Source organism: Octodon degus, unplaced genomic scaffold (assembly GCF_000260255.1).
Source record: "Octodon degus isolate 3935 unplaced genomic scaffold, OctDeg1.0 scaffold00009, whole genome shotgun sequence".
NCBI lineage: Eukaryota > Metazoa > Chordata > Mammalia > Rodentia > Octodontidae > Octodon > Octodon degus.
In genome coordinates this window covers 28,521,915-28,535,816 of record NW_004524585.1, presented here as the reverse complement: position 1 = coordinate 28,535,816, position 13,902 = coordinate 28,521,915, and the positions used below count along the sequence as shown (strand labels likewise).

The following is a 13,902-nucleotide window of genomic DNA, read 5'->3' as shown; positions in this document are numbered from 1 at the left end:
TGTATAATATTTGATTTACAGAATAGTATATATTTTTATGAATACTTACATATGTAGCATTTTTAAAAAATATGCTGAAGTTTAAATGGATGGTGGTGATAAACTTAAACTTCAGGGTGGTGTTTATTGATCTCTGCCTAATAAGGAAAGATAAATCACACAGCAGAGGGCCAAACAAGGGACACTTACTCTTATCTATGATTTTGCTTTCGTAGATCTTATATAAGAAATAACTAGAAAACGTGACAAAATTGTATGTTGGGTTATAAAGAAATTATGATGTTAACTTTATTCTTGTATATACCAGAAACATTAGCTAGAAACAAAGTGGACTTACACAATTCAAATGTATTTTCTAGCATTTTAAGTATTTTCCAGCATTATCTGTGTTAAGGCAACTAAATATGAGCACTTTTATAAGTTTAGATACTCTGAGCTTTGAAAAATATTGAATCCTTAATGATCTGCATTGCATCTTAATAGTTTCAAAATTAATAATGACAGATTTTTCTTTTCATCATATGGATATAGTATTCTTAGCTTATTACTTATTTAATCTCCCTTTATGTGTAATGTTCTTCCAGGATCCAATGTACTCCATGTACATTGAGGAGCAGGGTAAAAGAGAGATCACAATTCCTCCAAAATATAGGGAACTTTTGGCTGTAAGTAATTACTTTTATTTCACTAATTTCTTTATGGAATATAATTTGATATTAATATCTTCACAAGTTTTAAAATTTAGAGAATTTAGTGGGGCGTGTCTTAGTCCACCCACAGGCCACCTGCTAGTGTCACCTTCAGCTGCTCTACTCATCAAGGGATTACTCCACTGGTGGGTGTATTGGCCCATGGTCCAGTCACCCTCAGTCAAAACACAGGAAACTTTTGGGGAGACCCTAGTGTTCTTCTTCAACCCCACACGGCACATGTCCATCTCTTCTGGCCTCTCCAACCTCCTGGGATCTCCACTACACTTTCAGCTACCCTTTCGCAGTTCAGGAGACCTCTTCTCAAAAGAAAGCTTTAAACTTTTATACCTATGAGCCTGTGATATGTTGGCTTTTGCTAATTACTGAGATCCTTTTAAGCCTTCTTTTTCTATTTTTCCTATACAAAATATTTGGCCTCTTGTTAGCATCCATGCTTTTCTTTGGCCCAACCAGTCAGGTACTTCATTTATGGAAAAACTCCAAACCTTTTCAAATTATTGGACTTTATTGTTCGTTCCTGATTTTTCACTGTAGATCTGGCTAAAGGCAGCTAATGGTACCCATCCCACAACCTGAACATTGGACTACTTTGAAATTTTCTTTAGCAGTTCAATTAATCAACTAATTGTCCTTATTTCATCTCCCTCATCCCTCACAGTCTCAGAACATGAGCAAATGAACACTAATTTTTTACTATAGTGTGACACACATGGCTTTTGTTCAACTTCCAGTGATGTCCCTGTTCCCACCAGAAATCTCCCGAGCCTAACATTCACTGCACATTTCTGTCAGCAGCCTGGCTTTCTAAGCTCTGACCAGTATTGGACATCAACCTCTGCTTACAGTATTCCAGCACTTTTTTAGTCTACTTCACCAACTTCTTACAAATATGTTCCAGAGCCTTCTAGACCACATTATCAGGTACAATTACAGCAACAGTCCCAGTCCTGGACTTTCCTATCCCTGGGACAAAATACATGATATCCACAACTTAAAGAAAGAGGTCTATGGTTATCTTGGTCCATAGCAAAAACAGCCTGGTAGAAAGACCAGGGCAGAGGACAGCTTGTACCATGACAGTGACAGGAAGTGAAGAGCAAAAGGAGGAGCTTGGGAGGGAGATCTATAGCCTTTCGTGTCATGCCCCCATGACCCACTTCCAGCCAGGCCTCACTGCCTAGCAGCACATCTGGTGAGTGGACTCATCAGTGGGTGAATCCACTCCTGAATGTAGCGCCTCCACGATGCCGTCATCCTCCAGACATGTGAGACTTTTTAGGGGAGCATTTTAGATCTAACAGAGCATACAAAACTGTACAGGGCAAATAACAGGGCTATAATAGGGCATTTGAAATTGTCGTTACCAAGAAGCTGTGTGTTCGCTTGCTAGTGATGTCATAACAAAGTGCCACAGACCGGGGAGTGTAAACCAGAGAAATTCACTGTCTCAAAGTTCTGGAGGCTAAATATGCACAGTTCCTGTCAGCAAGGCTGGTTCGTACCCAGGGCTGTGACATAAAGTTCTTTTGTAGGCCTCTTTGGCTTATGGATGGGTTCTTTCTTTCTTTCTTTCTTTCTTTCTTTCTTTCTTTGTGGCTGGCTCAGCCCACCCTGAGGGAGTGGCTGGTGGGGCATGTGGTGCCGGGGATCAAACTGCAGTCCCCTGCACCTGCCTAAGCTTGCCTATGCAGGTGCTTTAGACAGCTGAGCTATCTCGCTGGCCTCTGGATGGTTATTTTCTATGTTTGTTTACATCACCTTCCTTCAGTGCATCTCTTTAGGTCTGCGTGTTCCATTTTACAAGGAAGCCAGTCATATTGGATGAGGGCCCACCCTAACGACCTCTCCTCTACTGGGTTACTCCTGTAAAGACCCTATGTCCAAATCAGGTCTCACTGTGTGGTCTTAAGAGTTAGGACTTTAACATGTAAATTTGGATAAGCATACAGCTGTGTCCATCAAGCACTAAGAATACATTTTGCCTTCTCCAGCTCATCTCATTAATATTTCTTTCAGAAAAAAGGTGTCACAGGGCCTCCTCCAGACTCACCGGTGAGTTTACATAAATGTCTTCTAAGATATAAGCCAATGTTGTTTTGATCTTTGGTTGAGGGAGTAGGGCTACCAATTCCATACTGGGGATCGTGACTAAACTCGTTTCTGAACCAGGTGCTGTCTTTGTCTGTTGAGGGAAAGGTGTGCACGGAGTTGCATTAGTTTTCCTTGTCCTCCTGTGTAGCTGTCATTTAGGGGGAAAGAAAATAGAGCCGAGAATGTCTGAACAATAACAGTACGGCCAGGCATAGTGACGTATGCCTGTAATCCCAGCACTGGGGAGGTTGAGGCAGGAGGATTATTGTGAATTCGAGACCAGCCTAGGCCACAAAGTGAACTCAAGTCCTGACAGAACTGTCTAGTGAGACCCTCTCTCAAAAAGAAGAAGAAGAAAGAGACAAAACACCAATAAATCAGAAAGTTATTAACAATAGAATGAATATATCCTACCATGTAATTCTTAAAGCGTAGCAGAGGAAAATTATACTTGTTGAACACCAATTTTCTTTCAAATATAAGCTTTGATTGAAGTCATTCCATTAATATAACTTCTTTGGCAATGAAGAAATACAAAAATACATTTTTCTTTTGTTGAGCTTATAATCTCCGCTCTGACCTGAACGGCTCCTGTACGGTATGACCCTGATGCTTATTTCTTTAGAAACCCATGGGGCCTGACGATGCCATAGATGCCTTGTCGTCCGACTTCACCTGCAGTTCTCCTACTGCTGGAGGAGAGAAAACGGGCACACAGGTATTGTTTTTAGGGTTGTTAAGGAGAGCTCATTAGAATATTTTAGTTCTAGTTACTATAATTAAATTTCCTTTGTCTTTAAATGTGCTCTTTTGTGTGTTATTCTTCAGAGGTCTGCAGGAGAAGTTTTAAAAGCTCAGTCAGCTGGGGAAGTCAGAAGTGCTGCTCCGCCCCAGGAGAAGAAAAGAAAAGTGGAGCAGGTACCAATAATTTCATCTTCATTTTTCTTTTTTCCTCTAGTACTGGGGATTGAGCCTAGGAGCTATATTCAAAGCCCCTTCAGAAATTTTGATGCCAGGTCTCTCTAAGTCACTGGTTTACCCAGGGTGAGCTTGAACTCTCAGTCCTCTTGCCATAGGTCCTAGAGTGTTGGGATTACAGGCATGAGTCACCATGCCCGGACAATAACTTCTTTGAAAATAACCAGGGTTCACCTGACAGCAGTTGCTTTCCTGAACCTGCTCTTGCTTATTGGGAATAGCCCTAGTTAGGCATTACGTGCAGTGAGGAGTGGCCTGCTCCCGGGGTTCTTCGTAGAATAGTGAAGCCAGTGAGGCTGTACTGATCAACTCTGGCCAAGCCTGTGTGTTTTGTAAATCCTTGTGAATGATTTTCACACGGGCTTCTTGGCTGTGATCCAAGTCCATCTCACCATAACAACACACAGAGGGTCAGGGACCAGAAGTGCTGCGCTCACCCGACATGACTTCATCACGAGAGGGATATCACCGTAGCTCTTCCTGCCCACTCTCTTAACCACAGTCAACTGTCTTCTCCTAAGTCCTGCAGTCCAATCTGCACCCCTGGGCTGGCTGAGAAAGCATAGCCCGTGCGCAGAAAGTCCAGATAGTGCAGAGGACAGTTTCTCTCAGAGCTGCTTCTGCATCTGCTCTCCCAGAATGGATAATTTATTGTTATCTGGCTGACTCGGGGAGCAGTGCTCAGGGCCACACCCTGAGAGCTGGCGTTCCTTCCACCCCCACCAGCCATTGTGCCTCCGGGAGGAGACAGCGGCTGGCTGGCCCCTCCAGCTTTCCCTGCTTCCTGAGTTTTGCTGCTTGGCTGAAATGGAGGACTGTCAGGAGCCACACTGAGAGAAAGGTCTTCAGGGCAGTGAAAGTTCGCTCCCTGCAGCTCGATTTTGATGAGGCTATTTTATGGTAGCACAGTAATTTGTATAGTTATACTTCCAACTTGCAAAATAAAGGGTGAAGGACACCCCAGAGAGGCTCTTCCTGTAGGAACGTGTCCTGGCCAGTTTTCACTCACTGGTAAGTTCTGTTTTCTTTCTTTTGCTTAGGTTTCAAGGAAAATTGCCTTCCTAAGTGTTTTCCCGATCCATAATTCATCTTTTGTCTTTAAAATGTGTATTTCACAAAGAAAATGGGCTGCATGGCCTCAGGAGAGGTTTTCTTGTCTCATGCCCAGATTTTCTCATTTTGAACAGGATGCTATGAGCGATCAAGCAGTTGAAGCTCTGTCAGCCTCACTGGGCACCCGGGAACCGGAACCCGAGCTCGACCTCAGCTCTGTGACCGACGTTGATGAGGTACTGATCCGGGAGCTGATAGGTGCAGTTGTCTCAGCCTGAAGCTTACGAAACCGGATGCCTTACATATGTTTAAAATTCTGGCAAGGGTTTCATTTATTACAGATTGAAAATGAACTACTTTTCAATAGGCCTTGCTTTCAAATCCGGTTAATTTAGACATTTATTACTGGCGGTTAGCAACCCAGAGAGATATTTGAATGTTTGTCTTCTAAATTGCCTAGAATTTTCATATGTGAAATGAGCACTAATCTCCTATTTTAAAGCTTAAATAGTACCTGACTAAACAAGATAACAAGCGCAGCGGACTACACAAAAGAGCAAGATCTGTTTGCTTTCCTGGAAATCATTAGTGTGTATTTTCTGAAGGGTTCTGGGTATATTTCTTTATAAGAAGGGAGACAGAAAGGTTGGAAAAATCCTTCTTACATAACTGTGGGGAAAGATGTTGAGGAATTCACCTCAAATGAGAATAAAATCACCAAGGGTTACTCACCAATGAGCTGCTGCACATTTAAAGCATGATACACATGAGTGTTTATCTCACTACCCTTTGAGACTTCAACCAGCCTTCTGAGCCAGCATGACATGTCTCTGTGGTGGGAGAGTGTTGCTATTAAATTCCAGTTTTTGTAGAATTTTTCAACTTGGTCCTCTGAGGGAAATGAAGAAGGAAAGAAGAGTCATCTGTTCCTAACAGCCATGTCTTAGAGGAGGTAGAAATATCCCCCTCAGCTCAGGGAAGGGAAGCCTACAAGGGCCTGTCATAATGCATCTGCCTTTGACATCACTTCCTGTTCTAAGCTGTCATCACTGACCCTCAGGAATCATTTCCTGTGCTGGTCTATGATGGGCCAATTTCTGTCTTCTACTTTCTTGGAGGGCTCCCCAGCCACAGTGTGGCACAGCAGGCTGTGTGACCGTGACCACCAGGGAGCAGGAGAGGCAGCCCCTGCCCTTCAGGACCAAGTAATATATTAGAAGCAAAGGAACCATGACTACAACACTGTGCAAGACATAAATGACTTTGAGTAGCCACGTAGAAGCCACATCATCTCAGGGAATGGATGGTCTTGGTGGAATTCTGGGGAATGCAGAGGAGATTGAGTTGTGGTGTCATCACCCAAGGACTATATGGTCAGCGATAAATTACTCTTTTGTCTTAGGCTTTTTACACATAGAGTGATTTTATAAGGCCGTAAATGTGGGCAAGGAAAGTATAAACATGATATGAATTCCAGGACAGGAAGAATCTTACACAACTAAAACCAGATAAGCAGATGTTAAAAAGTGACAAAAAGAACTCACAAGGGGCCAGGGAGATAACTCAGTAGAATGCAAGGGCCTGAGTTCAATCCCTGGTTCTGCCAAAAAAAAAAAAAAAAATTCATGCAGTAGTGTGTGTAACTGGTTTAGGGGTGCATATGAAATGTATTGTTTCCTCTAGCGAAGCATGAATGGTAGCAAACTAAAATTCCAGCCAAAAGAGCATCTTTTCCACTCTTACGACATTCTAGTTTCCTTTTTTTTTCTTCTTGCAATTTTAGTATAGGATCTGCAGGGTCTCACTACGTAGATCGGACTCGTAGTGATCCTCCTGCGTTCAACCTCCCAAGTGCTGGAATTACAGGCATACGCCACCACGCCCAGTATCAGTGGCTGGCTCAGGGAGCCCTGGGGCAGGGCGGGAGCAGTATGTGGTACTGGGGAACAAACCTAGTCCCTGTGCTTGCCGTGTGTCTGCCTTAAGCAGGCACTTTAATACTCTGAGCTATCCGGCCGGCCCTGTCACCAGCCCTTGACATGGGAGGTGTGTGTGTGTGTGTGTGTGTGTGTGTGTGTGTGTGTGTTTGCTTGTTTGTTTTTATGTATTTAGTACAGAGTCCACAGGTTCTCACTACACAGATCGGACTCAGTGATCCTCTTATTTTCAGCCTCCCAAGCGCTGAGATTACAGGCACACACCACCATGCCCAGTCTCAATCATGTACCAGTGTGCCCTGGGGGCGGGGCCAGCTTGGCACACCAGGGATCAAACCCCTGACCCCTGGGTCTGCCTAAGCAGGCACTTTAGTCCTCTGAGCTATCTGGCTGGCCCTGAGTTTCCCTTTTTAATCCTATGCAAAACATAAATATTTGTTTGTAAGGGCTGAGGCTGTGTTTCAATTTTCTAGCTTCTTGAACTGAATCCATAGCTGCACTGGATTGAAACTAGGCATTTTAAAAGGAACAACAAAAATCTCTTTATCTCTTCATGAGGGTTATCATGTAGAAGAATAAAACTACAATTCCAGGGCTTAAAGTAGGAACTCATTGGAAATGCCTAATGAATTTTAAAAATTAATCAACTAATGAATCAAGTGGGAACTGCAGTTGTGAGTGACATGTAGATAGAAGCCGTGGGTTGGGTTAGGAAACTGCCCGTTATGGTTTGTAATTTAAAGTTGTGGCTTCACACAGTTACCAATTATTACACTTTATGGAGTACTTCCCTACTCCCCAGTAGATTCAGTCGACAGTGGTGAATTGTATAAGTCAGCGGTCTACTCCACACCTACACTTTTATTTCTGATATAATTAGTTGTCTATGCTCAGTAACCAGTAAAGTGCTGGTATTATTAAATGGAGTCTTTTTGAAAACTTGAGGGGCCGGGGAGATGCCTCAGTGGAATAAGCGCTTCCCTGGCAAGCACAAGGGTCTGAGTTCAATCCCCGGTTCTGCAAAAAAAGAAAACTTGACACCAGTTTGTACTTAAGCCAGGATCTGTGATGAGACGTTTCTCCCTTTCTGAATTGGGTTTGAGAATCGGTTGTGTGCCCTCGAATCAAGTAGATAAAGACTACAAAAATAACTGCAGCTAGCTTCCACCCTGAGCTTCCTGTCCCCCATGTATCCTTCATTTGCTTTTCTCTTGTGAGCCAGTGAGTTTAGGGAGGATCATCAGAATCACATTTTAACAGCTGGAATTTTTTTTTTTAATATTATGTAATTAGTACAGGGTCTACACGGTCTCACTACACAGATCGGACTTGTAGTGATCCTCCTGTTTTTCAGTCTCTGAAGTGCTGGGATTACAGTCCCGCGCCACCACGCCCAGTTCCAGTGGCTGTTTTAGCGGGGCCGGCATTTCCAGCTGAATAAAGCAGCCCAAAGACAGGCTGGGTGACTTCCCAAGGTCAGAGGCCCGACAGCAGCCAGGACCTCGCTTCCTAGCTGTGCTCCCGGCCCTGCTGCCTGGCTCCTAGCTGCTCACCGTGCTCTAGGGCTTTGTAGTTTCCAGAGCTCTGCTGGCCGCTGTTGTCTGATTTGGTGTCTTCTCCGGAAGTGGTAACTGCTTTCTTTTTCTCCCCATTTTCATTAGGCAAAATCTAAAGAAGAAAAACTAAAGAAGTGCGGTGAGGATGAGGAAACGGTGCCATCTGAGTACAGGCTGACACCGGCCACGGTACGGTTTGCCTGCACGCGGCTCGCTTAGGACGAGGCTGAGCCTGCTCAGCTGTCGGCTCCGAGAGCCCGCCCGGGCCTGGTGCTGTGCGCTCGTGCGGTGGCCTGCCCGCCTGGCCTCCGCAGGGAGGCGTGCCCAGTCGCCTTCCCCCAGATTCTAGTGCTTTCTACTCACCGTGCTGGCCCTGACCTTCGCCTTCAAGCTTAAGGGCAGTTTGGGAATCATGTTCTTTCTAAGTGTAATAAAACACAGCGTAGATCTTCTAAATGGGACCTGTAAATGTACAGTGACTTAGACATACCTTCAGTACTGAGGTAGTTGTGCTGTTTTGATTTGTGGTGAGAGTGTAATTACGTGTGTAATTTATCTTTGGAAATATATATAAATCCGAGATAGAAAATAGCTGTGATTTACATACATCTACATCTGAAATTTTCCCATTTTTTGAAATTTTCTAAATTGTGAAACTTCATACTTAAAAAAATTAAATAGTATTTATTAAGTAATGATATGGTATGATATGATATGATGTTATATATCTTCATCCTGGGTTAGAGAATTGAGACTTTTGAAAAATTTTTCCATTATGTGATAGAGCTGTACTTTCTTCTGAAAGATCTTTTATAAAAATTATTATTGCATTGCCATAACAGGTAACAAACACCTTTTCAATAACTTTTTTTTTAACTGTTAAAGTAATGGAGATTAAACCTAGGGTCTTCACTGATTACATCCTTGTAGTCCTTCTTTACTTATTTCTATTTTGGAGATGCACTCTTGCCGACCTGTTGTTACCCAGGCTGGGCTCAAACTTGGGACTGTGTTGTTTCCATCTCTTCAGTAACTTCTCAGGGGAAGCAACTGTGTGGCATATTTGGCCTTCTGACTTTCATAGCTCAACTCATTCTAATGCTTTACAAAAACTAAATCATAAATTTACTCAAATAAAAGAAAAAAATTAGTTTGTATCTCATATCCTAGAATTCTCACAACTGAATGTGATGGGTGGTGAAAGGAAAATTCTTAATTTTATTCCCAATGACTTTTCAATTTTACTTATAGGATAAAGATGGAAAACCACTATTGCCAGAGCCTGAAGAAAAACCTAAGGTGGGAAAAAAAAATTTTTTTTCTAATATTTGAAAAACAGGAGAAATATAAGGCATCAATTAAAATACTTTTTAAAAATTAAGACACTTTTGACAGATCAAACTTTGCAGGGGAGATCTAATGACACCCTAACATTGAGGGGGAAAGTTTTTGATGGTGACATTTGACTGTCTCTAGCTCCTGTTTATATACTGTAATGACTATTTTATTAATGAATTATTAGTAGGCTGTGAACTTCTAGGAAACCCTTATGGAACATTAGGAGCTGATGCCAAGGGGCTGGGGAGATAGCTCAGTTGAATCTGTGCTTGCCTGGCAAGCGCAGGGACCTGAGTTCAATCCCTGGTACTGCAAAAAAAAAAAAAAAAAAGGAGCTGATGCCAAGAGGGCTCTTTGACAAGATTGTTAGCACTTAGCACTTAGTTTATAGAATTTTATTAATTCATAGCCCTAGCTAAGAGGGCCTCTTTCCTGGAAAGATCTAGAAACAGAATATTCCTACCTCACACATGAGCATGAGAAAAGAATGTATGACCTGGGTTTCTTCTGACTTATTAATAAAACAAGTCATATAGTGTGCAATTTGGTTTGAAAAGAATTCTTCTGTAGTTGCAATACCAGGAAAACTTTCAATCAAATAAACCATTAATGCTTTTTGTAGCACTGAGGTATTTAGTATTTATTCTTAACTTACTTCATGACATTTTCATCTTGCACTGATAAATGAAAAGTATGCCCTGTATAAATTAGATTTTGGTTTTAGATCCTAAAATATGGCCTAATACATGTTAACCAGGAAAAATATTGCCCTAGGAGAACGTATTCTTACAAAGTAAACACAGTCCCTTACAATATACAGTGTTTCTTATATTACAGCCCCTGAGTGAATCAGAACTCATTGATGAACTTGCAGAAGATTTTGGCCGGCCTAAATGTAAAGAAAAACAGTCTAAGCCAACTGAAAAAACAGAGGTATGTTTCTGAAAATATGAATCTCTGGTTTTGAGAGTTTGTTATGTTTTAGTAGTCTTAAAATATGTGAAACCAAAGCTATTTTAGCATGAAGGAGTACGCTAGGAAGCCCTGTGTGTCACCTGTAGACGTGCAGTTTTGCCTTATCTTTTCTGGATGTGTTTTCTTTCCCCATGCTAATCCTCGTACTTGCAGTCGAGCCCTGCAGTTACTCCTCCAGGGAGGACCTCAAGCCTGTGCTCTCCTTTCTAGTTCTGCTTCTGTCAGGGACCTCACTGAAGCATCACCGCCTCCGTGGGATCTCAGTGGGTTTTCTCTTCAGTCTCCCTCTCCCCCATCCTTCATGCTCACCAGAATCATTCTTCCCGGAGCCTGCTGGTGACCACACCAGCCCCCGCGCGCGCCCAGGAGTTTCCCAATCGCTACAAACCAGAGTCCCTACCAAAGCGTTCTAGCCCCAGTCGGGCTCCGCGCAAGCTGGCTGGTTGCATCACGTGAGGATGCGCGCAGGTATCTCCAGGGTTTGGCTTACCCAGCTCCTTCTGCATGGACTCACCTTTCCTCCTCATTCTAGGGCAACTGAAGTGTTCTTCTAAGGTTCTGTTGGAATACGTCCTTTCTTTATCTCCTGCTTCCTCCGTCTCGTTGGGTGCCCACGCCTCCAGTCGGTGTTAGGGGACTGCCGCGTGGGCTGCGGGTTGTTGGTATTATTATACATCCCTGTGAAGGCACGTGAAGCAAGTTTAGTTCTATTAGTCTTTCATTTCTAACAGTAATGTGTAGCATTACATAAGCAGTAAGTTCTTTGAAAGTGGGGCTCACACCCTTTTGGTCATCTGCTGGATTTATATAACTGGATTTAAAACAGTTTCAATTTTTGTTCCTCTAGTAAGACAGTCCAGTGGTTCCACTTTAGCATGCATTTGGACTACCTGGAAGGTTTATTAAAACATGGTTTGTAGGGGTCTATCCCCAGAATTTCTGCTTTATTGCCCTGGTTGAGCACCCAAGAATCTGTATTCTAGCAAGTTCCCTTGTAGTGCTGAGGCCATTAGTTCTGGGAACAGCTGGAACAAAAGGGCTCCTTGGAATTCATGAAAAAAGGAGCCGGGGAGATGGCTCAGTGGAATAACTGCTTCCCTGGCAAGCACAAGGGCCTGAGTTCAATCCCTGGTTCCACCAAAAAAAAAAAATAATAAATTAAAAATAAATAGATAAATCTTACGGAATTCATGAAAAAATGTATATATATAATATATTAATATTTAGTAGGTATGTTTTACTTTGGTATATTATGACAAGAAACAATACAAATGGAATAATATAAATGCTAGCAACATTTCTCAGATGTCTGGAATTCACAGCGTTCCCAGGCACTGTGCGTAGCACACCACATGTGTTGTCTCCTGCGAGCCTCTTGTCCGCCCTAGAGGGCTCGGTGTTCGTGTTGTTTCCTCTTTTGCAGAAGCAGAGTCTCCAAGCTGCAATAGTGGCAGCTGGTGACTCAACCTCTTTGGCAGTCTTGATGCGCTCACCAGAATCATGCTCGTCACGTGTGATCTCAGAGGGTCGTGTGGCTCATCAGTGCTGTCCTCCTAACCAGTTCTGGCTTCTTTCTCCAGAAGTCTAAGGCAGCTGCTCGCGCTCCTGTGGCCGAGGTGGTGTCGTCCTCCTCCATGTGTAGTGTGCAGGCCGTGCCAGCCAAGCCAGCTTCCTCGGTGAGTGACGCCTGAGACGGACGCTGTGAAGGGTCCCGAGGCAGTTCTGCCCTTCCAGTACTTTCTGCTGTGTGTTAACCTGCCGTCTTATGATGTCTTTTATTCTGCGAGAATAAAGATAAAATCTGATACTGCTACTCACTTCTGTCATTCTCTAGGCTTCAGGGGTATGCTGGAAATGTAAGCCAGATTTAAATTTTTAATTAAATTGCTGTAAGCTATATATTTCTTTCATCTTCTGAAATTATTTATACTTCCTCAGCTATTGTCATAGCTCACGATATTCCTGAATACCCCTGCCTCTCCCTCTGCTGCATCTTTCAAGTCTTTCTGGAGTTTGACAGATAGCCTGAAGCTCTGTTTTCTACTGACTTTCCCAGTGGAATATAAAATTCACACCAAAATCATTATGACTCCTTTCTACTTTCCCAACTAAGTTTAGGAGGAAAGATTGACAGTTTTTTATTTCCTTCTTCATTTCTTATCTCCCTCTCCCTTTCTAAATTTTGTATGAAGTATAGTATAGTACTTAATTAGCTGATTCTTTGTTTCCTTTTTTTTTTTGTATTTTAAGGAAGGGTCTCCAGGGTGTTCTGGGTCTCACTATTAGATCAGACTCATAGTGATCCACCTGTTTACAGCCTCCCAAGAGCTGGGATTACTGACATGTGCCACCATGTCCAGGCTCAATCACTATCTCAGCACACCCCCGGGGGCGGGACCAGCACAGCAGGCCTGGGGATCGAACCCCTGTCCCCGTACCTGCTTACAGGCACTTTGATCAGCTGAGCTATTTGACCAGCCTTCTTTGTTTCCTTTTGATGCAGTGGTTGTTGTTTACACTGGACAATGATAAAAGGTGATGCAGAGAATAACTCTACTGATTAATTCAGTGTGAAAGTCTTCACACTGAATAAATTTCCTCATCGATGATGCCATTTAGCTCTTTATGCTTTGCAGGATTTTCTCATTTAATATTTACAAAAACATTAAACTCTGTTCTGATCATCATAAGATGAGAGCAAGATGAATGAAGGGGAAATGAGGTTAGGAGCTGCCTTTGAGCAACCAGTCCAATATTTCATAACTTCAGCTGAGCTCAGAGGTGTGCCTGCTTTGTGGTATGGTTCAGCCATTCTCATAGGGAAAAGGGGCAGATGGAACATGGGCAGAGCGGCCCCCTCCGTGGGGAACCAGGAAGGGTTTGCAGGGGAGCAGCAGTGAGAAGTGGGAATAGGAACATTTTCAGGGGTGTCATGAGCCAGGACAGACTACGGCAGAAATGGGAGGCACTTGGCCGGCGTGGGACATGTGCGTTCAGTTGCTTAAGAAACAGAAGAGAGTGGAGCTCAAGCGTTTGAGTGCTGTGGAGTGACTGCCCCCTTCCAGGGCAGCCTGTGGTGCTGGCCGCACATCCTGGGAGTCCCAGGTCGCTCCTGCCTTACACGGGGACTGATGCGTCCCCATTGAGCTGTGAGTGTTTTTGAGGTTTCAGGGACTCTCTAGAAGCTTTTACTTGTAAGAGTTGGCCCCAAGCCATGGTGGTAAGAAGAGGAGAGAAGATAATCTAGGGAGAGTGGTGAGC

The 13,902-nt window shown here is 43.3% G+C and overlaps 1 protein-coding gene across 6 annotated transcripts in view; it reads left to right on the top strand.

The window, feature by feature from the left end:
- Cast (calpastatin) overlaps nt 1-13,902 on the top strand; it is a 106,662-nt gene that overhangs the window by 71,654 nt on the left and 21,106 nt on the right. For all 6 annotated transcript variants that reach the window (XM_023708486.1, XM_023708488.1, XM_023708489.1 and 3 more), the window contains 9 exons: nt 585-665; nt 2,730-2,765; nt 3,430-3,522; nt 3,633-3,722; nt 4,970-5,071; nt 8,434-8,517; nt 9,580-9,627; nt 10,504-10,599; nt 12,222-12,317. In XM_023708486.1, coding sequence (XP_023564254.1) covers nt 585-665; nt 2,730-2,765; nt 3,430-3,522; nt 3,633-3,722; nt 4,970-5,071; nt 8,434-8,517; nt 9,580-9,627; nt 10,504-10,599; nt 12,222-12,317 — 726 coding nt within the window. The remainder of the gene's footprint in view (nt 1-584; nt 666-2,729; nt 2,766-3,429; nt 3,523-3,632; nt 3,723-4,969; nt 5,072-8,433; nt 8,518-9,579; nt 9,628-10,503; nt 10,600-12,221; nt 12,318-13,902) is intronic.